The 25,938-nt window shown below is 45.8% G+C and overlaps 4 protein-coding genes across 4 annotated transcripts; 2 read left to right on the top strand and 2 right to left on the bottom strand.

Annotated features, from left to right (window-relative positions):
• Positions 1–14: 14 nt before the first annotated feature.
• Positions 15–1,562, bottom strand: N7489_003573 (uncharacterized protein; the record flags this gene model as incomplete). Its single annotated transcript, XM_056709328.1, is given in 7 exon segments — positions 15–79; positions 136–356; positions 412–879; positions 984–1,131; positions 1,191–1,224; positions 1,243–1,423; positions 1,456–1,562. 7 exon segments carry the CDS (start codon positions 1,560–1,562, stop codon positions 15–17), a joined length of 1,224 nt encoding a protein of 407 aa, XP_056573630.1.
• Positions 1,563–2,748: 1,186 nt separating this feature from the next.
• N7489_003574 (uncharacterized protein) lies at positions 2,749–2,949 on the top strand (the record flags this gene model as incomplete). The annotated part of the gene is made up of 1 exon (XM_056709329.1): positions 2,749–2,949. One exon carries the CDS (start codon positions 2,749–2,751, stop codon positions 2,947–2,949), a length of 201 nt encoding a protein of 66 aa, XP_056573631.1.
• A 13,766-nt stretch (positions 2,950–16,715) lies between these two features.
• On the top strand, positions 16,716–17,432 carry N7489_003575 (uncharacterized protein; the record flags this gene model as incomplete). Its single annotated transcript, XM_056709330.1, has 3 exons — positions 16,716–16,832; positions 16,944–17,265; positions 17,314–17,432. 3 exons carry the CDS (start codon positions 16,716–16,718, stop codon positions 17,430–17,432), a joined length of 558 nt encoding a protein of 185 aa, XP_056573632.1.
• Positions 17,433–22,975: 5,543 nt separating this feature from the next.
• On the bottom strand, positions 22,976–23,765 carry N7489_003576 (uncharacterized protein; the record flags this gene model as incomplete). Its single annotated transcript, XM_056709331.1, has 3 exons — positions 22,976–23,423; positions 23,489–23,592; positions 23,664–23,765. 3 exons carry the CDS (start codon positions 23,763–23,765, stop codon positions 22,976–22,978), a joined length of 654 nt encoding a protein of 217 aa, XP_056573633.1.
• Between the last annotated feature and the right edge of the window lie 2,173 nt (positions 23,766–25,938).

Consider the following 25,938-nt stretch of genomic DNA (forward strand, 5'->3'; position numbering starts at 1 on the left):
GGGGCAGCTCCCCGTTATATAGCTTGCGCCTGGTGGCTTAGAAGTTCAGCGGACATATTAGGGTCCAGCTCAGGATAGTCTATGACCCATCGTCAGAAAGTGCCAATACGAAAATGGTTGATAAAATGCACTTACCGAGGAAGCGAACGTTGTCCAACCCGGCGGTCCGATCAAATAACTGCAAGGGTATCTTCCTGGAAATTTGGTTGGGACGCGAAAGGCGGACAACCGCAAGAACTCCTTCAATGAACTGGCGATGGACTGCTGCGCCAAGGGAAATTCCGGGGCCGAGAACAAGTATATCTACTCGTAGGCCACGGTTGCGGAAGACATCTTCGACATAAAAAACAAAGTCTCTGAATCAAGTTAGTAATAAGCTCGAGCGGTTTGGAACCATAAGTATTAACTAACCTATCGAGCTCTTCTAGCACGACGAGCTGCACATCCGGTACATCACGAGGGGCTCGTCGAGGGATGGGCAAATACGTTTCGCCTTCGTCAATACGAAACGCTCTAGGGCTCAGACTACGAGAGCGTCGATCCCTAGAATAGGGAACCCTAGGAGATCGGGGTGAGCGAGGACGTCTTCGTCGCTCAAACCTTGCAGTACTTCTGTCGCGCGATCGGTGCTCGTATCGAGCCCGGCAAAGCCTAGGGGTCCGTGATCGCGGTGAACGACGATCACCGCATCTGCAATGAAAGAACCCATGACAGAAACCATTGGGAGGCAGTTGACTTGACTCGTAGGGCTGGTCGTATAGATCTCCAGTGACCCGAGCGGTAGGGAGCGTGGGAGCTCGGCCGAACTCCGGTGACCGCGAACGACACGGCGGGGATGCCCGGGGAGGTATTGGAGCAGGCCGAGTAGGTCTTCGAGGCCTGGAAATTTCGAGATCTAGAATGATTAGTAGGCGCATATAATGTTTGAATATAGGTGGTTCTGGCACTCACGTATCTTTCTGCCCCGCACGATCACCCCTTACTCGAACCTAAGCGCCGCGTGGCAAGAGGAAGCCTCCAAAAATTGTATGAACCCATAGGCCTGCTTGATCGCTATTTGCGCTAGTTTGCCATATTTATGGAAGATATGGAACATGTCTCGCTTGGTGATGCGCTCCGTTAGAAGGTTGCCTTTACATAAGGTTAAGTAGTTAGATAATTAGCGTAATATGAGCAAGGACAGCACGAACCAACGAACAACCTTGATTGTATGGGAAAGAGGTCCTAGAGGCCTTTAGTCACATTGATACGCTCGTTATGTAAAAACTGGTCGTATTTCTTTTGAACCTCTGGGGCCCAAGGGGAGTCATCACTAAGGCCTTCGAATGGCCAACCGTGCTTATTAACGCAGCATTTCTTGAGGGCCTGCGAAGGGGTTTGCGAAGATTCCTGCGACTCTGGTGCGGTAAACGGAGTTTGGGACCTGGCAGAAGGGGAAGGAGGCAAAGTGTTCACGGGCGAGATCGTGCTAGGTGCAATATATAACGGCAAGGAGTGGATTTAAGGAGGGATACCGGATTGAGCCGCGTAGGCGGTCTTACTGGCCTCGTTACTAAGGTCATAAAGAGGCGCTGAGGTAGTATAGGTAAACTGGGCAGGGATGTCCTAGGTTAAAATGGGTCCACTCGTAGGTGTATGATGGAAAGAAGAGTTTTCGGCTATGGACATGACCCCCGTGCTGGGAGGGACTACACCGGAGTTAGGCTGGGGTGGATGGTCGAAATTGTGAGAATTTTCTCCCGTTCTATAGCCTTCGTCTTCCTTCTCGGCATCTAGGTGATTCGGCAGTTGGGTAGTACTAGTACTTTCCGCTTTGCAGATAGCGAATTGTTGGTATACAGGAGTAACCGGCGCCGCATGAGTGTAAGTAGGGCCGGAAAGAGAGTATCCTGAGTTGCTAGCAGTTTCTAGCCCAGGGGTTGGAGGGCGCTGTGTCGCAGTAACATTGACATCATTCTGCCTCGCAAGGTCTCGCCCATGAAAAATACCTGCGCTCTGATTCTGACGCGGCCCTCCTTTAACTAAATTCCGTCGCCATCCATTATACGCCTGCACCTGGTTGTACACCGGATGCGCGTGAGTTGAAGTATCGTTTAAGACGGTGTCTATTTGGCCCTCCAGAACGGAACGTTGACTCTGTTCGGTGTATGTAGCGTTCGAGGACTTTTCGAAGAAAAGCATTTTCCTGAAGGGAAAGCGCTCCGTAGGGAGACGTGGGAGAAGAATAGGTCTGCCAGATCTGAGTTATTATAGAGGCTAAAGGTGGGGCGCCGGCGAAATATGAACCCCGCTCGGTCGGGTTTGATATTCTAGAGGGAAAAGTAAAGAGGTTGAGGATAATTTTGAATGTAAAGGGAAGTTAGCAAACAAGAATAATCTGGTGAGCACAGCAGCTTGAGGCCTTTATCGGCAAATATGTAGGACATGCAGGGGAAGTACGTGCAAGTCTAATCCGGAAACCGGATCCGATTGCAACTGTTTCGAAGCTTGCTATTATTTTCCTTCCAGACCCTGTGCAGATCCTGGACATGGTACGTACGTCATTGATTTCGATACCACGCTCTTCTATACTTTTCTAGGACCATCTGCGCTAAAGGTTGTTTATATCAATCCGCACTTTATATTGTAGGTTACCGAAATCTTTTGCTCATTGGCTAAAAAGGGAAAGCAAAAACGGCCCATCCTATTGTCCCAGACAGCGCTTTCTGTCACACCCATACGTAGTATAACAAAGACACCAAAGAAATCATGAAATACAGATCACTCACCTCCTCGTCAACCTCGCGCTCCGTCAGTCCCGGGCGGGCAAAGCACCTCGAACGAAACCGTATCGCGGCCAACAAAAGCCGCGAAGAAAACCGAAGAGAACAGAAACAGTTTGAGCGGCGGCTCACCGATGAAACACAAAAGAAAGATATCCTTCTTGCACAGTTGTACTGCCTGCGATGAGCCAGGCGTTTGGAGCACCTTACATTTTCCAACACGCCGCGTGCCAAGCCACGAATCAACCACTAGCTCGCTAGGATGACATAAGCCGTATTGCAAGGCTCTTCTAACATGGATTCCGATCCCAGCCTGTCTGTTCGCTCATGGCCGTCGTTTTCAACTGGGATGTGGTCCGATGAGTCAGTCGCAGATGATGTCAACCCCATCGGACCCGGCGCATATAATAACGATAGCACGGCGTTGCCTGTAATAACGACAGCACGGCGTTGCCTGCAATGTCCAACGACTTTGCACTTTATGAGCCATATAATTATACCGATTCAATTTTCGACAGCTTTATTGGTGTTAACAGGTTCACCTAAAGACTAGCCTATTACTGTTTAGAAGCCAGTTCTTTTTCTCCTACTCGCTTCTCAGTAACAAGCGCCGTATATCAATTTAGGACCGCAGCTCGGAGTACAAAATCTTATATCGGAAGCTTCAACAGTCACGAACTAAGGTCTTTGTAACTCTGTCTACGACGTGGACACTACCTGCACATGGGATTCCCAAAAGGAAATCTCAGGAAGAATACTCATGGACCATGAGGCATATGCCGTATCGTGACAAGTTAGCATAGAAGCCTGGAAAGCCTTTAAACCCTCGGATCTGGAGCGAACCGTTATTTGACGGACACTCGGGTTGTCCTGCTATGCTACAATGATTGGATTACTTTGGAGACCGCTCATTGGTGAAAATGCCTCGGCATTTCGCCCACCCGGGACAATATCTACGTAATAGCGCTAAATAAACTGCTATACCCGTATGGTGACCTTATATAGGCCGTTTTGCTATGTGTAATTCTCCTCGGTAGCTTCGTCCTTTTGGGTGTAATTGCTAAGACAATCAAGTTCAGCCATATTATATTCAAAACTTTAGTTGCGCGGCAGACAGCAGGTTTCCCTACAATTGACAGTAAGTAGCGATAGCATCGGTAACGTCAGTCCGCTAACACATCCTCATTATGCCTGTTGCGTTGGGTTACCTTGTGCGGTGACTGGCAGACATAAACATAGTGTAACCTTAAGGGCTTGCACTCTCAGTGCACACGGCCAGGGAAATTGGATGATAACACGCGGCCGGAGTTACTGGGGATAAATACACCACCAAAGGACGCCTACTTTAGTAATAGGGGAAAAAATAGCGTGGAGACTATATGAGAGGATGCGGCGAAAGAACAGTTCCTTTGGTCTACTTGCTTTTTGTGGGCAGGAAATACATGGGTTTAGGAGGCTGATAAGCGGGGTGAGCCTACTAGCAGCACCAAATAACACCACACCCACATTTTATCTAGGCTTCTGTTAGCTTACAGGTCAACTTCGACAGACGAACAAACTCGAGTAGTTACTGGCTGATAGAAATAGGAACTGTATACATGTCTAAACAACTATACCCAGGGCGTCCTATAAGATAGGTATGCTTCCTATTTACTATATTCTATAGCCATTCCTGTTAACAGCAGCGGAAAATAAAAGTTGCGAAAATATGCCGCAACTGGAATCGGTAGATGGATGACAATGCTTTCTGGCCGCCCATAGCTATATGCTGAACTATTCACAGAGGAGGATATACCTGGAGCTATATGTCCACTTTCCAATTTCCTTATTCACGTTCTTCTCTCCCTCCTTCAGCGCTTTCTCAAAGTTGCAGATACGGAGGTCCCAGTATGAAATCCGCCCACTAGCAGGGCACCAGGGTTAGGTGCAAAGGTGCACAGAAAATTGAAAGTAAGGTATAATGCAAAGCTGATATATAAAATCCATCGGCGGCCATAGAACTCGCTGAGCGGAGCGAAGATAAGGGGACACGCGCAGTAACCGAGTAAAAAAGTGTTATTGTGAGACCTGCTACCTCAGTCGACACGCCGAAGTATTCGGAGATGGAATCAAAACAGCCACTAGGCGAGCTTGAGGTGAACCTCTGGCATCGCGACGCATTTACCCACTATAGAAGTGAAATATTTATCACAAGTGGGTTCGTCGCGCGCCTTTATTGTCTCAACAAATTATCTTATCCAATCTAGCGCGGCTTTTTAAGCGACAGCCGATTGCGATGAGCTTGAATGCGGCGTGGCATGGCCGGTAGCTGCATTACAGAGAGTTGTAAGTGACCAAGTTGTAAAAGTCGATATGATCGGCGCAAGCTGATCGCCCCGTCTCAAGCGCACATTTTGGGGTTTCCATGGAATAGGTAAGCTACGATAACTCGTCCAACTAGATCAATCCTTGCTAGCCCGGATCGTATAACAAGAGAACACCCTTATCTCTGTCACTCGTGTCGAATGCCACACAAACAAGTGCCTTGTCTGCTCGACCTTCCCTATACCGGTACAGCTGCATGCTGCCTGTCCCTTTCCACGTGACTACTACCGCCAATAAGTCTCCAGGATATTCGTATCGAACTCGGCTTCTTTCTCACTTTCTCTCTATAGATTATGTCTATTAGGTCCTTGCTCAATTTGAGCGTATACCACTGCCCTACTCATATAGGTGGCTAAATATTCAACCCTTCAAATACCTTCAAAGTTGCGTAGGCTGTTGGTGTCGAATGTATGATCTCGTCTTCGGACGGCATTTGTTGCCTTCCTAGGCTCCGAAATTCAAAAGACATAGAGGAATGCTGATGTTCTGTCTCGGTTTATGGCAGATGAGCCGTACCTTCGCAGACAGTCAGGCTGTTAGCATAAGCTCCGCCTACAAGGAGAAGGCGACGCAAAGCCTCCTCATTCTTAGCCTACTAGTTGACACATCGGACACCTCAGCTACAAGCCGCTAATACCGGGGCATCCAGATTGTCTCCCAGACTAATGGATCTGTGTCCGTTCACCAAAACCAGATATCTAGAAAGTTCCTCCCCGACTTTGGCGAGTTAAGCTGTTGCCGTAATGTTGAACGAAGCTCGTCGGATCCCATGACATACCATGTTACTTTGGACGGGGCGAATGCCGTAAATGAGACATTATTCCGCTATAGCTAAGACTCATCCAATTGCGCTAGACTAGCGCAATTGCGCTAGACTACCGCCGGCGTCCAAAAATTTCACGAATTCAATTTTAGCCACTGGACGACAAAGAAGGGCGCTAGAGAGCTTTCATATGGTCTTAAAGCTATGTTTTTGGCTTGTGGTGGCATTTAGTTGCTAATTTTCCTCTCTATATAGGCCAGCTCATTATTATTTGTTTCGCGGAGCCAAATACGCATCAGCATCCCGATCGCGATCGAGCGCAATTTGTAGACCTGGGCCTCCTTGATGGAGTAAGGAATGATGAACTTATAGCAACCAATGATATGACCAGGAAAGCTCGAGCCGACCGCTGGGTTTTTGATACGAAACAGCCCGCCAGACCAGGAAATTGAAGGAGATAAGCCGCCCGGTAAATTGCCAGTCCTTAGCGAAAAGGACAAATCATAGGAAAGTTCTGACCATGCCCCATTGGTAAGTGAAACGATTCGGCTTTAATTCTTTTGCTGAACATTGCAGCCCTTCACTTCGCAGCAGACACACCCTGGCGACCGAGCCGTTTTAACCCACCTTGAAAGTTCTGGCAAGCCTCGAGAGCGACGATCCCAATTTCGCCTTTCCCGCAGCTCGACTTGTCGGACTCTATAATGTCTATGGGAGCCGTGTGTGTCCAAGCGCATCGATGGCCTACAGCAGAGCAATCAGAACTTGACGAAGGCTGACACACACCTGAGGAAATAGAGTGATGGTCTCCAGCTTCATCACGATAAGCAGCTAGCTCACTGCACTTTTTCCAACGGGCATTGGAGTCATCTCGGGAAACGACTGATCAGCCTACACAATGACTGGGACTCCCCCCAAGTTAGAATGTGACAGGACTGATGGATATTGCAAGAGAATAGTAAGGAATTGCCTATTCCGGGTTGCCCTGTCCTATCTTGGCAACATAAACATATTACAAGCGGCGACGTAGTGCAAGGGGAGTTACACCGCATGCAAAGCAGGTTATATATTTCCGAGGCTTTTTACAACAAGAAGGGCATCAAATACTCATTATTCACTATCAAGGTCTTTACTGAAATGTGCCTGCAAATAATACCGCTTGATCAGATCAATCTCACCCGTAATTACTCGATATATTTGCAGAAAAAACCGTGGATGCAGGGATAGCAGCGGGGATAGCGCAGGTAGCGGAGAGCGTCCGAGAAGCTCGAATACGGTAGAGGCTCCATCCGAGGCCAAAGGGACAGCCGGAAGCTAGTGCTTGTTGCACGGACAGCATTCCGGGTAATTGTGCCAAGCAACAGATTTCCCAGTGCCGTTTCAACCCGCGGCAGGAAGAACAGATCCTCTCCTATAGTCTCACCAGATATCCGGTCAAATCGCCCAAATGAAGCTAACGGATAATAAAAATGACACGAAGGCACCTCGGTCAGTTCGATCCACTACCGCGAACATTCACAAAGCGGACTGGAACTTAACCCATGTTCAGTCCCACAACCTGAAAGGAGAGCAACGGGCTCGTTGTGCCGGCCGTGCAAGAACAAGGAGCCTTCGGGTGGGCCATGCCGTGCGAAACACGTGAGTGAGGGAACTTGAGGGATCACACTGCGCGGACAAGTAGCAACTTTAATTATTCGTGGACTCCATGGTTTGTACTGGAGGCATGTAACACAATACGCTTGAAGCCGCTTGTCGTCTGGAGAAGATCCGGAGCATGGGCTTCCACGGCTCAGGCCCATCTAAATGCACCTAGGGGTATATCACTAGTTTGGCTTCTTTGCCAGGCTTCTACTTCCAGCTTTTGGGAAGGCCTTATCGGGGCGCACGGCTGTGGCTTAATTGTAGGACATGCTGGTTGGCCATTGATGTACTAATAGTGCCGAACCATATGGTTCTGAGTGCATCGAGACGTCTTTGGCTCGATTTTGGCGAACATCCAACAACTAGAAATCAGCGTGGCCTACAATTTTCGCCGATAGCGATAGTGCCTACACCTAAAGCGAAGTAACAGCTTTGCAGCTAAGAAAATTCCTATACTAGTGCAGCAGCTGAAAGCATAATACTCCCTTTATCCGGGAGTCAAGCGGCACAGTGCTTTAACAGTGATTCCCGTCATCCCCTACCCATATGCACCGCTATACCGCTCACGGTGCAAGGGATCGCCCAATACTTGGCCCAATACCCACTGTAGATGTGAAGGATTCTAGGATATGATAAGAAAGTACATGTAAAAGCGTCTCGGGTCAATCGCGAGGTTTGCATGTAATCTGCTGGAGAAGATATAGATTGTGAGCTGGTATCTGTTACCACGTAGCAAAGGGCACAATATGTATAAGCTTCAAAAAGCGCATACTGGGCTTAGTGTTGACTTGGCTAGTCCTAGCACTCTTCTTCTTGTTCCTGGAAAGTGGTTATTATTTCCTAGGAGCTCTAGCTATATTTGTCGGGAGCCACGCGAGGCAGACACAATAAGTGGAGATACGATATGCGGGACACACAAGGCATCTGGGTTTAGTGGGATATATAGCGGCTTTGCCCGTACAACTGGGCCTCAAGGTCCTAGAAACCGGCAAATAATTCATATAGCAGTGTAGCAATAGAGCCTAGGAGACCCACTTTAAGCGCGAACATACCACATGTCGTATCTAGACAATCACGCAGAATCATAGAGCTTACCGAGCCCTACAATATAAGGTATACACACGGGGGATATTTTCCACTTAAGCTTGACCGAGGCCGTGATCGCACTTGAAGTACACGTTGGCTAGTGGAAACGTGTATTCCGCAATACAAAAACCGGGGGAAACGGAAGATTCATTAATGCGCGCAAAATGCACAAAATGCATGATATGTATAATATGGATGCGAATATGAATAATGCGCTTGATTTCATCCGGGACGTCCCTATGCGTCTCTAGGATACCACCTTTCTCGGCATAGGTGACAAGACGTCAGAGTGTTTGCGTCCGAAGTCGATAATGCTTCTTTCCCTTCGGGTCTAGCCAGAAATAAGGGCCCAAGTGGCATGCGGCTGAGTCATATTTCATCAAATCATAGACGTGGCGCCAAATAGATTGCTGTCCGCATGAACTTTCTTCAGCATCCAGCTGGGCATCGCGATCGCCAAGCATCCGCTTCGTGACGGAGGATTTTCCTGTCTTTTCACCCTTCCGTCCAGCGGGTGGGTCAAAATCAACCAAAGCGAGCAGGACACTAAAAAGGAAGTATTAAACCGTCGGTCGTAGCCGTTCGTCTTAACGGTAAGATTCCTTGGTAGTCCGAGTGAGTCATAACGATAACACTGAAATGGGGCGTAATCATTGGCGGAATGAAAGCCGCCCTGCTTGATTGGCCAATTCTCATTCGTGGATTGGCCTCCCTCAGCAGCGGACATTTATCACATGAGGGCTAAGAGCAGATGCAAAACGCTAGGCCATTATTTTCCGATAGATGATGCCACTGATCGCCTACCGGCACCTATCTCACTAAAATAGATTACCTCCAAACTGATAAGTATCGATAAGAATGTCACTTTCCAATAATTTGATTCTTTCTAGTGTTCGGCTTTAGGGTAACGACAAGCTAATTATATTGCTTAGCTAGGTCTTTGTTAAATCATTAGTTAGCGATAGCTTCTTTCCCCACCTTGGAATAGCGGTGACTACTATAAAATGATCGGGGACTATAGAAAGAAATCTTACGAGTTATTTCGAATAACTAAGTTATGCTTCATTTCATTGAGACGGGCAATTTAGTGAAGTCCTCACGGAGCTAGAGGATTTTACCGAACGTTAGCAATAAAGTCATGGGTTTCCATTACCCTAATAATTGATCAACATGCCGAGGGAAAAGCACGTAACTAGTAACGTAGGCCAGAGCAATCATAGGTACAATCTATAAACTTCGTAGCTTATTATAATCTCGACCGGTACAGATTAAGTTCTAGACGGCACGTTTAGCCGGCCAATCCAGACGAGGGTCGTGCTCCCCGTTATTATAGGTGATAATAGGCGGCTAAAGGTAGCCACCGCCGATCTCTCGTTATAGAGCTAGTTATATCGGAACCTTATAAGCTCGACCCACGAGGCCGGGGAACTTTTTATACTTCCACAGATACATATATATTAGCCAGGGCGAATAACGGACTAGAGCTCGTTATAGAGGGCATAAGTACATTGTCCTAGTACAGCGAGTGTAATATGCGCGACCTCGGCAGGTTAAAGCAGCCACAACCAATAAGGAAACCGTACTGCGGAGAACCGGGAAATGCTTGCGGCTGGTTCGGAGCTGCGTAACCTGTGCCGTGGGACTTCATCCATCAGAGAAGCTCAGCGTGCCTGAGATCAAGTGGCAAGACCCTTTTTTGGCCTGACTAGCTATACCAGCACCTACCACTGCAAGACAGCGTAGATCGGCCCCTCTTCCCAATTGCCGATCAACGACGGAGAGATGGACTTTCTTTGGGTTTCTGTTTCATTTTTGTCTATGGGTTTGTCTAGGGCCTATGGCTCTACGGTAGATCACTTGCTTACCGAGCTTTATACATACCTGGGCATTTGCGTGCACGTTTGGCCAACGGTACTTAGTGTAGAGAACCTCGACCATCATATCTGTGGACTCGTGGGCCCCTACACGAGTGATGTAACCGATTAGCGCTACCTAGGTATAGCCCCACGAACTTTACGTATTAAAATTGAACGTATCGTACACTTTTCTTATTGTGGCTTATTACAAAAGTAGCCCCTCTCCCGATACTCCCATAAAAGTCAGACCAGCCAATAACTGACCCTACTTTCAATACGGCTCATGTTCCTACTACTGTCATAGTAAATCTGATAGCTTGGGGAGAAATGTCGTTACCTCAGTCCTAATTGGACCTCTGGGCCCTACCTAGGCACTTTCGAAGAATAGTGGAGAAGGTAGTCAATGGGAAATAGTGGATGATCTTCTATCAATGAGGTGTTTTGACTGGGGCTGTTTTGACTGGGGCCGTTTTGACTTGGTATGTGGTTGTATTATATCGTATCGACGACATATCATGCCTTACATTCCATCCTAGCATATATTCACAAGCTATGACCATTATAAGCCATCCATGGCTGTCGGCGAGCAGACTAGCTTTATAATCATGGGTATAGATAACGTTACCTGTAATTTTGTTGCACTATGAGACGCACCACAGCCTCTATGCATGAATCCAGGTTTCCTTGAGCCGTATTAGACCGAAGATGAGATCGTCGGCAGATATTAAAATGTTTTAGGCAACACCAACTGCATCAATTGACATATCCCTAGGCCCAGCCAATGGATTCCAACGGAAAGACATATATCGACCGAATAACATCAAGTTTCGATGCAGATCCGGTCGGGCCGACCACCTACCACGGCTGACTACCAGAGATTGACGGTTCTATACACCTCCGTCGCGGCTAAAGTACTTTTGTATATTGTACTCCGTACAATATACACACTAGTATGACGTCGGAGACTAGGTATATAGGGCTGTGATATTGATTCATTTGAGATCTGGAACAATAGACTAAAGCTAGAAACATTGCATGTATAGAATTCTCGTATGATATAACCCTAAATAGCATTGATTTGCTACTAAACCCAACAACAATGTGGAAGCGTCATTCCGAAGTACATTAACTAACGAGCAAGGGGAATATTTCCAAGGTTCCCTTCTAAGTAATTATAGGCATGAGTCGTGTTCGGAAAACTCGCAGGCGAGGTAGAACTATACGTATACACGTGCCTGGCAATAAACCACATTCCGCGTTATATATCTAGGAATGGGGAGCATAGATCATATAGTTGTCGTCACGATGCTAATAAGAAATGTTCCTAGACTGAATGAAAGGAATAATATATCGTGTATACTATGGCAAATTATATCATCTATATGTGTCTATCCATGGATATTGTACTACCCAATAGGTAAGCGTAAATTGACAGGTTTCTCCATACCTGAACACCTTCTTCGGTAGCCTTTTCCACCAGAATATATTCCTCCTTACCAATACTTTATTCAGAGCAAATATTCTGCCAATCTGGAGAACTTCTAGAATTATTGATTTCGTTGGGGGCTATTTGGAGGAAAAAGGAAAAATAAAAGCAAAAATATAACAAGAAAAGGTTTTCTTACCGAAAGTGGTCGCCCTGTCCTTATCAGTTTCAAGGTGGCGATCGCTTTCCTCCTCCCGAGGTCACAATTTAGCTGAAAAATATTCCGAACATATCCAATGGCCCCCTTTCCTGGTCGTGGATGACGTCCTTGGGGTCTCTTGTATATCTTCCATTGGAAAGTCGTCAGCCATACCACTCTCCTCACCTCTCCCTTCAAACATCGTCATATCCCTTCCTTCCGCCCCTCGACTCTCAAATTATACACTACAAGGGAACATTATCCATTGCTGTGTTCTGCAATCTGTTCGGGGCTCCTTTATCTACCTTCACCTTTCTGATCTAGTCCGAGCTTCCAGTATTCCTTCAAAAGGCAAATCCCTTATAGGACCTTTCACTTGATGTAAGGTTTCGCACAATCTGAAGCTATCGAACACTCCGCACGATATTCGGACAATCCCTAACCTCGATACTCCACACTTTGACACCGAAGAAGAGACGGGACGCATCCAAGCGTACTAGCAGTTGGCCGTGGACATATTTTGTCTCTTCTCCCCCGGCTCAAGCGAAGTAGTGGTAAAATAACAATGTTCAACAACCGGTGAGCTTTTTACGCTTAAGTTGCCAATAATATAATTGGTTTCCTCTATAACATTATATTCTTTCTACGTAGGAGAAAGTCTCAAAAGCCGGATACTAAGTTCATCAGTCGGTTTCGGCAAGCATTCTTAGACATTGTCCCTCGGCGAGATAGCCAGAGCTCGCGTAATATAAGGGCAGGCGAGCCTTTAATAGCCTTAAGGTATATAATATCATTTATTCTACTAGACAATAGGTGTAAGATCAGGACTAACCCTATTCTTACTCATAGTATAGCCGAGAACAACGATATGAAAATTGAGGATCATAATATCAAGTTACCTATCACTAACAACGACCGCACTCCCTAAAATATACATAAACTGGGGTTAACGCACTCATAGATAGAATCTGCTCCATATTCCATAATACCGCCTACTAACCAGCATATAAGCTTTTATACCACCACTTCTTATAGAATGGGTGCAATGTTCCATAATTAGGCTAGGGATTTGCATAGTCCGATAGGGATACACTTGACCCTATTGTCGGAAATGCCAGCTATACACAATAACCACAGCGTCAGCTTTGAGCCGGTCACCCCGGAGTTCATAAATCCAATGAATGATATAAACACTTAGCAGCCGTCATATACGCTAAGCGTATTTATACACCCCGACTCCGGATCTAATGCTATAGATGATACCCTCCATGAATTTTTAAATGATATACATATCGAAATAGCATCTAATTTGATGGCCTCGACGGAATTTTCGGCTCAAATAGCTGGTGACACGTCCTATACTAATGGTAAGAAGTGGGTTAAACCTAATCTATAACTTTCTATTCAATACTCACCGCGCTCTACCGTATCTAGATTCCGCTTCAATATTTCTTTAGGAGCACCGACCGCCATAGTCAAGAACATAAGTGAGATACCGGTGACTTATCTTAATAAGGGCCAAGCGTACAATCTCTTAGTTATCGATACGAGCCCACTAATCGTTAACCACGAACCGCTTCGATATAGAACATTTGTCCGTGTTTCCTTTAAAGAGCGGGGACTACGGATAAAACCGTCAGTATATTAGCTACTATAGAAGGAAGGCCGCGGTATCATAGAAGCCTATCGACGAGGTAGAAAATTATTAGCTATAGAATACGTGGAACTATTACAATATGGCAGTAACGTATAGAGGAACCGATAGGTGTAAGTCGAGAGTATGTCAGTCGACGGCTTCTACGTCACTTAGACTACTAATCCGACGACTAGCGCGTCGGGTTGTAACATTCCTATACGGTTTAATTTCCTTTCCATAGATTTCAGTCACTTAAAAGGTGTAAAGGGAATTGCTATCAGGCTATACTCGAAAACCGAGCTATTGTCCCTAGGCGAGGAGGTAGGTATATCGCGTGATACGGAGCTGTCTTACTATAAAGTAAAGCTTTTCCGGGATCATGGTGCTAAGCGGAAGCTGTCTAATAACATTACGTATATTAATAAGAGTATGGATAAAATTAAGTAGCAAATTTCCTAGGCAGACGTGGGTGGGTTTACGAAACGTAAACGGGGAAACAAGGCTTCTACCGTAAAGAGATCCGGCGAGTCTTCGGGTAATAAACGAACTTAGTCGTTAGACTCGGAAGATATGCCTCCGGAGAAAGTCTCGTTAGAGGATGATCTCTAAGCCAAGTTAGCTATAACGCAAGAAATGCTTTCATCTACTCGCTCAGTGAGCATTTTCGGTTTACGCGGTGATAAATTCGACGATCCCGACCTATATCCCATTTAGTTATCTGATAATAGCGATTCCCCTTAGTATGTGAATATAGGACGTCTAAACTCGCGTGAATTAGAGGCAATTATGCCCTCACCTCCCGACACGAATTTCTTCTCGAATTCGCCGCCTACTCAATCACTTAGACTAGGAAATCGCCCGACTATCATCCAAAGATTTCCCGCTAGTGACTAGGTCTCAAGGGGTTTTATAGAGGCCGCGGATATAGACTTAACCTATCGACCTCTAGCTAAATTCCCTAAGCCTAGTGAGTTTAGGAGCGCAACCCGATCATTACTATCCTTGCTAATTATCTTAGCAGTCGCATGCTTCTATATCCGGATTTCTAGGAATGCGAAGCGTTTAGAGGACTTCTACCGTGCAATATATTTGATAGAACGTATAGTTCAAGACCTTAAGAGGCAAATTACCGAGAAATATCAAATCGACCAAATTCGAATCTCAAATATAATATATGCCTATAAGAAAGGCATGCGAGTCATAGTGGATGACGATATTATCCGCCAGCTTCTAGAGGGTCAAGATATAATCCTCGATATCTCCGAGACACCGAATCCGAATGACCATGCTACTAGCACATCCGGATCTCCTATAGAAATAACGTTAATCTACTAAAGCTGCACCGCCCGTACCTCAAAAGGCCATGTCCCGCCTCTCATGTTCGAACACAATACAAAAGTAAAAATTTTTCGACTCGCCTCATCTCACCTTACTAGCCACTGGTCTCCCCGCACTGGTTTGCAGCGCAGGACATTTCTATTTTACACTAGTTGCATTCGCCTTGTCTTTTTATGTTCTAGTATTTCCTTTCTCTATGAGCCGGCATTTACTGCTGCTTTACGGGGCGTTGAACAAGGGATTATAAACGAGTCTCAGAGCAACGATACCCTGTTATATTGTCTTTTAGTTTTTTACGTCTCTTTGTTCAAACTTAGCGTTGCCTACCCGATACCGACGATATATGAGTCGGTGGGTTACGGAGCTATTGATATGTTATGTCTTGGTTATTATTTCGATCTGTTGAGGGCCGAGCATACGACGTTGATACCCTGTTCACGTTAGTTCACCAGATATTGCAATACGTGTATTGCTACAGACATAGCTAAGCATCTCTCTTACCTGACATTTGTCGATACCTATATGCAGTGATATCGAGGAATAGATGGCTTACTCGATGCCACCTTTGGTATACCTACTAATCTTCGCCATGTACCTAATTCATCTAGCCGCTCGGAATGAAACAAATGAGGAGAAAAGGATATACTAGCATGGGAGTAACGGCTTATCGTTTATTCCATTCGTTATATTGTACTATGAACTAGAGCTGAACAGTCGCTCGGAGCGAACCCGATCAATAAGAACACAATGTTTTGGATCAATTTCGTGGTAAGGAGTCAAAGCGAGAAGTTATTTTCCTTAACACATATGGAGGCAGCAAGTATAGTGGTCAATTTGATTACTTATCCACAAATCATGACATTGTTTTAGTAGAACATAGCGAATGCGAAGCAAAAGGACGCTAGGCTTTATAGGTCACTCAGAAGGGGCTATCGAACACCGAGCCTAGGAGAAGCTATCGGGTGTGATACGATAAATCACAGGGTCGGACTGAAGGTTTTAGAGAACTGTATCTGTTATAGAGGCACTTGGACGCACATTAGTCAAACATCCGATGAAGCGTTATAGTAGAAGGACACATACGCGAAGCCTCTAGCGACCATGTCTGGGAATATGTTGATTACAGTCCCACCGTCTCCATAAATCTGTTGGATGCAGGCACTGATTGCTCCCTGGTGGCGAGCCTGAAAGGTTACCTGTCTTTGTTAGTGGGGTGTGTAAAAGGCGAATTAAAGTTAACTCCCATATAATACATGGCCATATTGTCAGGCTTGTGCAATTGCTTCCAATTCTCGTTGAGAGGAAAGAATAAAAGCTCGAAGGAATGAGATGTCAGATCGGATAGGTTGTAATATATCATTTTTGAACTCCCCGGTGTCTGAAAAAAACCCGAATGTAGTAGGCTTACCGTCAGAAACAGCCGCACAAAATCGACCTATTTTGAGATTGTACATCAGCCCCGAACTCGGCCCACTCGCGACACTCCAGAGGCCAGAGGATGACAGTCAAGGCTGTTTCCCCGCATACCTTGAGAAACTCGCAGTGAAATACGGACGGTGTTGTGAAGGAGGTGAGCATCGCTAGACATCCTTATTGATATTGCATTGCTGACAGCCCCTGGAGGCGGAGAGTTTCGGTGAAAGAATGGGCGCTTCTTTCACCGCAGAGATTTTCAAGTCTAAGGCTGCTAATAGCAGCGTAGAAATGGGGTTGGAACGCACTCGTGGCCGACTGAACGTCTGTCTTGACGAAACTCACACGGTCCGGGCTGAAGCCCGCGTTTCAAATTTATCGCACCTGGGTTAGAGGTCCCGTATGATAAGGAGGCGTTTGCGAGGGCGCCAGAGGTTTACCAACATACCTCATGAAAAGGACAGCATCCCAGACGTCCTACGTTTTGCAGCTCCAGACCGGTTAGTGGATCTCAACCTCGAGATTCGTCGCTTGTTCTCCATCGCACATCAGAATGTGAGCATGAATGACAACGATCCTGTTCCCACTGGACTCTACAGTGAGCCTGTCCATCGAGGAGATTATGATATGGAAGAGGCAGGTTTCCGTCTCGTGCTTCCATTTGCACTACGACCTGGTTTCTTCCGAGACGAGGAAGGGGCTAGGGTGAGTGATTGGAGACCAGTTACCTCGGGCTCATTCACGGAACTCTTTCAACATGGTTACTTCCATCCGTTGGGGGGTAAACGGTGATCGCAGAGATTGGAGAGTGTGTTTTAACGGTGGATAGTGCTGGTTGAAAGTGGTGTATGGACAGTGGGCGAAGATGGCGTGAAGGGAGGGATCGATAAATTCGGAGATGCGGATAGGGGTGCCTGGAATGAATGTTCGATCGCACCAAGCTGGTGAGGTTTCCATTAGTTTCATGTGTTTTTGAAGATATAGGGCCACCGTGTGTGTCATATTCCGCTAGGCTAAACCAGTAGCCTGTATATAGTACTTATTTCTCTTGCCTCCGCAGCGCCTGAATAATCACGTTATTGCTCAGCAGTTCAGTATACATATTTTCCAGTCGGATAGGGAAATAATGAGTACCTCGAAATAATGAGTACGCATAAATACATAGACAGTGGCTGTGTATAATTTCCCTTTTAATTGCACCCCTATGCTTAAATTTACGATGTTCACGTTCGCTTAAAGCAGGAGCAGTTTTAGGACGCTCATTAACCGGCTTCGTATGCTACCTCTAAGAGACACAAGAGCCACTGTAACAATTTGTACCCGAGCAATAATCACTCGAATTGCCACAATATCCAGCCACGGAGCAACAATCACCAAACGATGATCCAACACATGTCATGTTGTTCGCAAAGTTGGGACCGCATTCTCCATTCGTAGAGGTGCGGGGTTCCTATGCCTTCATGCCGGGCAGGTATGATCCGGTAAAGCCTTGCTGGCTAGCTTGGTAGCGGCAGCTCACCCGCGGTGCTTGATTCCAGTCCGTTTTAGACGGTGTATTTGATGAATCATGTGTGAGTAAATGCGGTTATACGCTTCCTCAGCGAATGTCTCAGAATCGATCTATCGGAACGATATGCCAGTCGCAAGATGGGATAGAATGGGAAATACATGTACAGGTCAGTGAAGAAGTATACTAGGAATATGTCATCAACAAGTCCCGTAATCTGTAGCCATTTTTGTTATCCGACGATGTTTGCCAAGGTGTGTTTTGGTTTCAGCCCACTGGATGTAAGCCTGATTGAGAAAGGCCTTGCATTGCAATTCATACTTGGAACTAACATGAAAGCTGAAATAGGGTACCAGAGAAGGTTTAGCTCAAATAAAGGCAATCCGTACCCGGCAAAAGACAAAGCCTTGGCTGAAAACCAGAGGCTAGAAAGGGAGCTCTGCCAATTGCTAGGTGAGCCAATGTTGGACTCTGATGGAGTTCATTTACTATTCATTCCCGCCGCGTTTTACCTTTGGGATGGATCTATCGTTAGTCCCTTTGGTGGGAGTGAACGTCCATACCATTCAACGTGATCGACTAAGTTTGTCATACATTTTCGCAGCACTTGTACATGAATCCTAAGGTTGATCGACTTTCAACAACCTTCAGGGCCCAGAGCACATGTTCTAATTAGTAGAGCACGGCAGAAGCCTTTTGGGATAGATACAGAAGTTGAGGTGGCGTGGCAGGACTTCGGGCTAGTGATCAGATGAATACGTCATCGCTCTTTTAAAAAAGCATCCTTCCCAAAAAAAAACATAAGATATTTTCCGAACATTGTTGTCTATGATTCAACAGATGAATCAGGTCGGAATGGTGTCTGCAGAGCGAAAATTTGTTTTAGAGAAGTTACCATCTATGCTCCCGGGATGTGAGAGTTTGGTAAGGTTCGTGGCTCAAAATTGTTGAGGGATGAACTAGTTTCACAAGCTCGATTGCCAACAAACTGTTGCTGTCATGTTCCTGGGCTGGCGAGATGTTCGGGGCATCCATTCTGTCTGTAAGAGAATGTGAAAATCTGGACAATACAACTTCCATCAATCCTTGGTGTCTCAGTTTATGCAGACGCAAGTGACTAAGTACTGAGTTTTACCAACACAGCAGTAGTCAATCAATGTAGCCAGGTTTTGACTGGGAAATGATTAGTTTTCGACGGGTTGTTGGCAGTCAACTCGATCATAGGATAGTGATCAACGAGTCGGTTGGACAAATTTGGCCAATCCTCACGATGTTGAGGATGAGATAGAACACTTGGTGAGGAGATATATATTTCAATCTGTTGAGTACAGATGTAATCTACACAGCATGTATGTAAAGAGACAAAAATAATACTATGAAAAGTACTATGAATATGAAAATCCAATCTTGTATACTGCAGAAAGTAAATGAATGATTTGTCTGTTTTCTTCATACATGGAAAGAAGCCACTATTTATGTGCTTCTTCGTATAACCCCAGTATGATAAAAAGAATCAGAAAGAATTCAATAACAAGAAGCAAAAACTGGCTGAAAGCAGGCTGAATTAGAATGTCGAGACGCCGATGCAGTGTGATATGAGTTGTATACTGAGGGCAGCATAAGTATGACCAAACTGCATACAGCCAAGGGTACTAGTCTTCCTTTAGTAGGAGTCTGAGATCTGCACGTTGCACCCCGAATTGAGGTTAGCGTTGGAGCCTGAAAATGGCCAGTTGTTAATGGAAACTAGTTAACTGGGATTTTCAACACAATCAGACACCTTTTCCACTTTTGCTGAAAGCCTCACTGGATGAACAAAAGACTGTAGAGTTTACAGCCATCGAAAACAGAAAGTGTAGAAGCAAATTGTATCTTGATGGTCTCAAGTTCAAAGATTTCGTCAACGTGTGGCCAAGCTTCAACGGGTTGACTGGCCAGCATTCGCACATCCGACCGTGACCGCAGTCTAGACGGACAGGCCCACAGCTCAACACAACAATGAAGCGAGGCTAGGAAATCAGACCATGGTTCCTAGGGATGAGACTTGTGCTTTTCGGTCATTAAGCGTTGAGTGGTTCACAGATGAGGTGATTAAAACAAGAAATATGAGCCTGTCATTGCGGATTTAATATCTCCCATAAAGCCTCAATTTAAAAGGGCCGTGAAGGATTCAACAGTCAGCCAACGTTGCTTGACCGACTCAGCATCCCTTTCTCTCAGCACCACTCTTACTCGCCTCTCTCGCTAGACATCTAAAGGCATCAAGAATGTCTCTGCAAAGAGTTGCGGTAAAAGAAGACGTGGGTTTCAACAGCGCTCAACAAGCATAGGTGTCCTTCAACGCTTTCTCCCAAACTTCTGTGTCAGAAACCGAGAAGTGTATAAATATGTCCTCTACCCCGGCGATTTGCTCTACGATTTATTCACTTGATTCCGCAAAGTCGAGCAGGCTTGTGTCTGACGCACTCGGTAAGTTCTTCCCTCTGACCGAGTACTGGAAGTTATACCGTACTGACATTTATAGGATCCATCGTGTACCAGCAAATCAGACAGTGCCTGTAAAAAATGTGATTCCAAGCAGATTCATCAAAATTCGAGTAGGTCGGAGCCCAGCCATTCCTGTCTCAGCGCCATCAAGACGGGAACCGGAGTGTCATACTTCCCATACACACCCTGGTCAATGGTAATCTTTTCCCTTCGCGGCTAGACGAATAGTCTCTTCATGACACTTTAGGCCACCTCGAGATAGAGCCGATCTTTGAAGAATGTTTTTAAGGTTGGAATTGGATAATCGATCTCTTTCAAACGCGCCCATATGTCCTATCGAGTGCCTTCCGAGAAGTTCGGAAAAAGCCTGCCCCCCTCTAACTCGACTTGTAACGAGTTCAAATCTTTACTAGAGACTTTATAGACGCGAGATTGAAGCAACTCGACCGTAACTCCGTCAATCAGCAATAAAAGCTCGTCTCTTCCTCTAACTAGTCTCGAAAAAGTGGTGGAGGTTAACTCCTAGTAGTATGCTATTAGCTAGATTTATAAACAAATTAGCTAGGGTGGAACTAGCTTTATAGTTTAGAGTAAACTTACCTCGTCGTAATGTATAGCTATCAGTTTATAAAGTAGCCCAATCCGCATCCCTCCCTAGAGACCCGGAATAACGAGCAAAGAATTTAGCTTTTAGTGTAAGGTCTCGTGTTTAAAAAATTGCGTCAAATACCTTCCTTTCTTACTTCCCGCGAGGGCCTCTAGTATAGCCCACCAGTTATTCGTAGCGAGCGGATCCCTAGGCGTATCGAGGTAGCCCTCGTATCGGTTAATCCGCTCGTAGATCAGTCTATCAGGTAGGCGATTGTCGTTTAGATACCGCTCCTTTAGCGATTGGATGAATTTGTGACAAATAGACTCCGCTTCATTTCTATAGTCGTCTAGCGACACTATAAACTTATTAACGACAGTCTCTAAGAGCTAAAACTAAGCAAACGCACCTTCCTCATTATCTGTTAGATAGACATCTACAATCTACCACTAATCGTCGAGGCTAAGGAAATTCCTTATAGCTATTATAAGGTTCTCGTGGTCGTATACGCATAACCTATAGTCTAGCTCTATATCTAAGCTAGGAATGATTCCACTACTAGATCGGGGCCGCACGCGATCTTACCAATAAGCCCTAGGGACTATTATAGGTACGTGGTTGTCCCTTATTAAGCGTTAACAGCCTTATATCTTTCTCAATTGTGTTAATCGACGGATATTCTACCGGCCGTCCATCCGTCTTCTAAACCCACTCTCGAAGATAAGGTGAGAGATATGCACTCTAGTAGATAGCTCGAAATGACTTTCTCGATAGTCATATAATTTCCGTTCCCAATGTTTAACTTCTAACTGCCTAGAAAATGACATGACGGAGGCTAGTATAAGTCAGCTGCGATTTATAGGTAAGGTGTATAGAATAACGAGAAAGGTAACTTAGATATAGAGGGTCACTCCGTGGAGTAGTATTTATACCACCTTAATTATTGAATCTGTCTGAGAATAATTATAGGCCGAAGATCTAACTCGCTAGCCTGATCACTTGTAATTGCATGCCCTCATATTCCGGCGATTAATGCTATCAATTATCTGCCCGCCCTTATAACACCTATATATTATAGATCCCGATACTCTGGTAGTTTATCTGGCACATTTATCTACTACTGCCTATAGAATGAGGCGGAAAATTGCGCCGGCCTCAATTAAATTTGCAGAACACTGCCCACACGGGTTAAGTTGACCATATCTGGAAAGATTGTATAAATGCTTCCCTGAATTACGATACAACATAGTTCTCAATTGTTCTCTCGATCTCAAAGTCTATTGTTCGGTCAAGAGACACTCCTTTATCTTCTCCCTTCTGAAGCCATGAAGCTTTCCACCAAGAGCAGATTGGATTCGCTAGTTTTAATTCCTGTGCTTCCATAGTCCGCTGACGAGTCTGCCATGAGAAAATTAACGAGGTTGAACATTCGATAGGGGGAATATTGAGGAATATTTCAAGGCTGAAAAATTCAATAGTTAGTATAGCTGACTAGAAAATTCCAGTCGTCCTGTTTTGACTCGGGGATAGGGTAGTGCTTGGCGTCGGCTTAACGCCCGCGAGCAGATACTCTGTCTAAGCGAATTTCGGATTTGCCTGTAATTGGTGCTGGCGTTACAGAAGAGGGCGCCCATAGCAATGGTAAGGCTGTTTAAATGCCATACAAAATGACCATTTAGAATTGCTCCCATTTTAGGCGCCAAACAATGATAGTCGCTAACGGGTTATGCGCCCATCCATTTCGATGTTGAGAAGTTTACAATAGTGGGAAGGGTAATATTCCGCAGTTGCCATGCCAAAGAACTTGCAATTTTTTTTAGGCACCTCGGCTTCTCGATCAGCTACAACATATCAGGGGAAAAAGATCATGATCGTGGGCTACCTAGAGGCCGACCGGTTTCATCTGCTTTAGACTTCCGTGGTATCATCGTGCTGCTGGGAAGTATCATTGGCACTATCCCATGGAACAATCCCGTCGGTATGCCGTAGTTCCCGGTCGAGGAGGTAGAGACCAAGGCCAGGCTGCTTGGAGGCTCGGACTACCTGCTGTAGAAGGTCTGCGAGGTTTTTAACATGCCTTGTCTCCTTGCGCATAAATTTGCTTTGAATGGCGTCCGACAATGCAATGTCCCCTGATTTGTCTGCCAAGGAGCAAAGCCGTTCCAGATCTTCCAACAGACTCTTCTCCACGAAGAGTGCTTCTTTACAGGGACCGACTGGCTCGATCGGGTTATCGGGCCACTCAAATGTAGTAGCTTCAATCCCTGTGGGGTTCGAGCGTCCACCACGTGACACGAGATATTTCTCTAGCCACTTGAAATCAGCCAAGCACTCTGCCGCCGAGCGCTCCCAGAGTCTGTATAGTGTTAGTATTGACTGTATTTAACGGGAATCCTCGAAAAATGATAAAGGTATGCTCACCGCGCGAATCCGTGCAAGGAAATGTTGCTTCGGGAACAATCAGCAGCCAGTTTACGGAAGAACAGCCAACTAGTCAGCTCCTGGTGAATATGGCCACGAACGGACTGGAAAAGTCAGATGTAAATTTTCGCTATTTTTGCACATGGATCCCAAAGGCAGTGCGGAATACCCATACCTCTTCAATTTCCGACGTGAAGGAAGCCGTGCGCACCCACTGATCAAGATCATGGTTGGAAACCTCTGCGATGATTTTCTTAGCTCCTTCTGCGGTCGTCATATTGGGAAAATTCGTTAATGTCGGGTAAAGTTTGAATAGAGCTTGTCAGGAAAAAGTGCGAGAAAATATCAACTGCAGCTATATATGTTATCTTCCCAAAGATTTTGCCATCGGCTTCGACACGTATTTCTGACGGCTTAGTTATGTCATAGCTGAAGGCAGTTTAAAAACTAGCGAATTCATCACATTAGTGAGAGTTCGTATGTCAGTATAGCACTGCCGGTGCGAGGTTGAATCTAGTCGCGCCTATTCCAGTGACGCATTACTGATGAAATGAGTGACAACATTTACAGTCATAGTCGCTTCCACTAAATCAACACCGTGTATGAACGAAGCAAATGCTGCCTCACTGTGACAAGTTAAAAACAGAATACCACCGAAGGAAAAGTCGCTGCCCGGTAGTCGACATTAGTTATTGCACTGGTTGAAGACTTGGGATGTGGGAAACCCGGCTGGGTAGATGCTCTTGGCCGATCTTAGCGGTTGAGGAACATAAAGCTGATTTAAATTTTCTGTCCCTTCAAAAATCATTGTAACCCTTATGTATGTGACTGCCATATGGTAACCTCTCTTATGTAGCTTCCCTAGTTATTCGGGCCCCGTGTTGATGTTTCTGAGTTGGGTGATTCTGTCGTGGGCGGGAACAATACCTGGAGCCATGAAAAGGTGGTTGAATGGCTCTGGAGTGCCAATTCAATTCGTTTATTCGTTTTTATGACACAGTAACTACTCAATGATCTCACTGGCGCGGGGAGCTGAAACCGGTCTTGATCGGTTGAAGCGGTGTCGTCCTAGTTGAAGAGCCAGTCATCTTTGCTTAAGGAGCAAAATAAGTGACACACGGGGTGAAAGGCGTCGTGAACATCAAAAGACCAGAAGCCTCGATAACTGGGCGAAAAGAAAGGGTAAGGGCTTATGCAAGTAGGCCTGTCGAAGCTGCTTTATGTCTCTCGGCTAGTCGACCAAATGGTAAACTTTCACGGCGGTGCATCCGCTTCTGTCGACGATTACTTCTGCTGGTGAATAGGTCGCTCAGTCGAAAAGAACTTATCCAAAATACAAACTGAAGACATCCCTCGCGTTGAGGCGTGTGCCCCGTTGCCAACGATCCTTCTACTGCGGCGAATTTGGCAGACAGCGGTATCGATGTGGACCTCTTGGGTATTTTAGACGTTATCATGGCGACGATGGCTCGACATTGAATTAGCTCAGACATTGGGTTATAACATGGAGCTAGAAGGTTACGCTCTAACCGTCAGTACTGGAGCGGTATCTATGGGAAGCTTGATCCCATTCCAAGCGCTCTACACCGGTTGGGTGCACATGTCATCTTCCACGAGGTCAGTATCCGACCCAAGCACCCGGTGCTGTTTGCTACCGTTCCAAATACATCAAACGCAAAAAATCGCGCAAGGTCCCTTTTTTGGGTTTGTCAGGCAACCCGATAGCACGTGCTGTCTGTGTTCGACTTCTCTCCATCCATTACGTCAAGTGCTTGCAAGCATAATTGCCGGGAACCCGTCTGATCGCACGGATTAGGTGCCCTAACGACACAAAAGCCGGGCCCCAGTTTGCACAGGTAATAGCCTCATTCCCGTCATGAAGATATGTATTTCGAGCTGGGCTCGATCATTGTACGGCAGACGGCGAAGTGAAGTGGTACTGATCAAAGGCTACAGCCACGGGAAAGTCAGACCTTTCCTCGGCGCAAACTGTTGGGTAGGCGTACTCAATGATGTGATTGAAGTAAGGGTGGGCGACTTCGTCAACCTATTTCCAAAGGCTTGAAGAGAGCAAAATCTGTATGTTATGTATATTTCTTGTATAGGATGTTCTAACTGTAGAATTACATGCCAATCTGTTTCTCTCTTAAGAGCATTTAAGGCCTCAGGCGCCCAAATAGCCAACAGAGGCTCCCTATAACACTCTTCATTACAGAAACATGTAACTGTCCCGGCAAACTTCTGACGCAGATTTCTCAATGCAGCGGCGGTCAGAAGCTGTTGGGCATATGCGGCTATCAACCAGTTGCACGTTGGGGCTGGTGAGCTCTTAACAATCCAGACGCTGGACCTATATCCCCATGGCTTGGAAGGTGGACATCATCATGGTCATATAGGGTCATATAGTACTTGTACGTGCAATAGGCCGCTGCATGTTTAGAGCGCAGGTA

The sequence above is a fragment of the Penicillium chrysogenum genome (assembly GCF_028827035.1).
Source record: "Penicillium chrysogenum strain IBT 35668 chromosome Unknown utg000001l_segment0_segment0, whole genome shotgun sequence".
Taxonomy (NCBI): Eukaryota; Fungi; Ascomycota; class Eurotiomycetes; order Eurotiales; family Aspergillaceae; genus Penicillium; species Penicillium chrysogenum.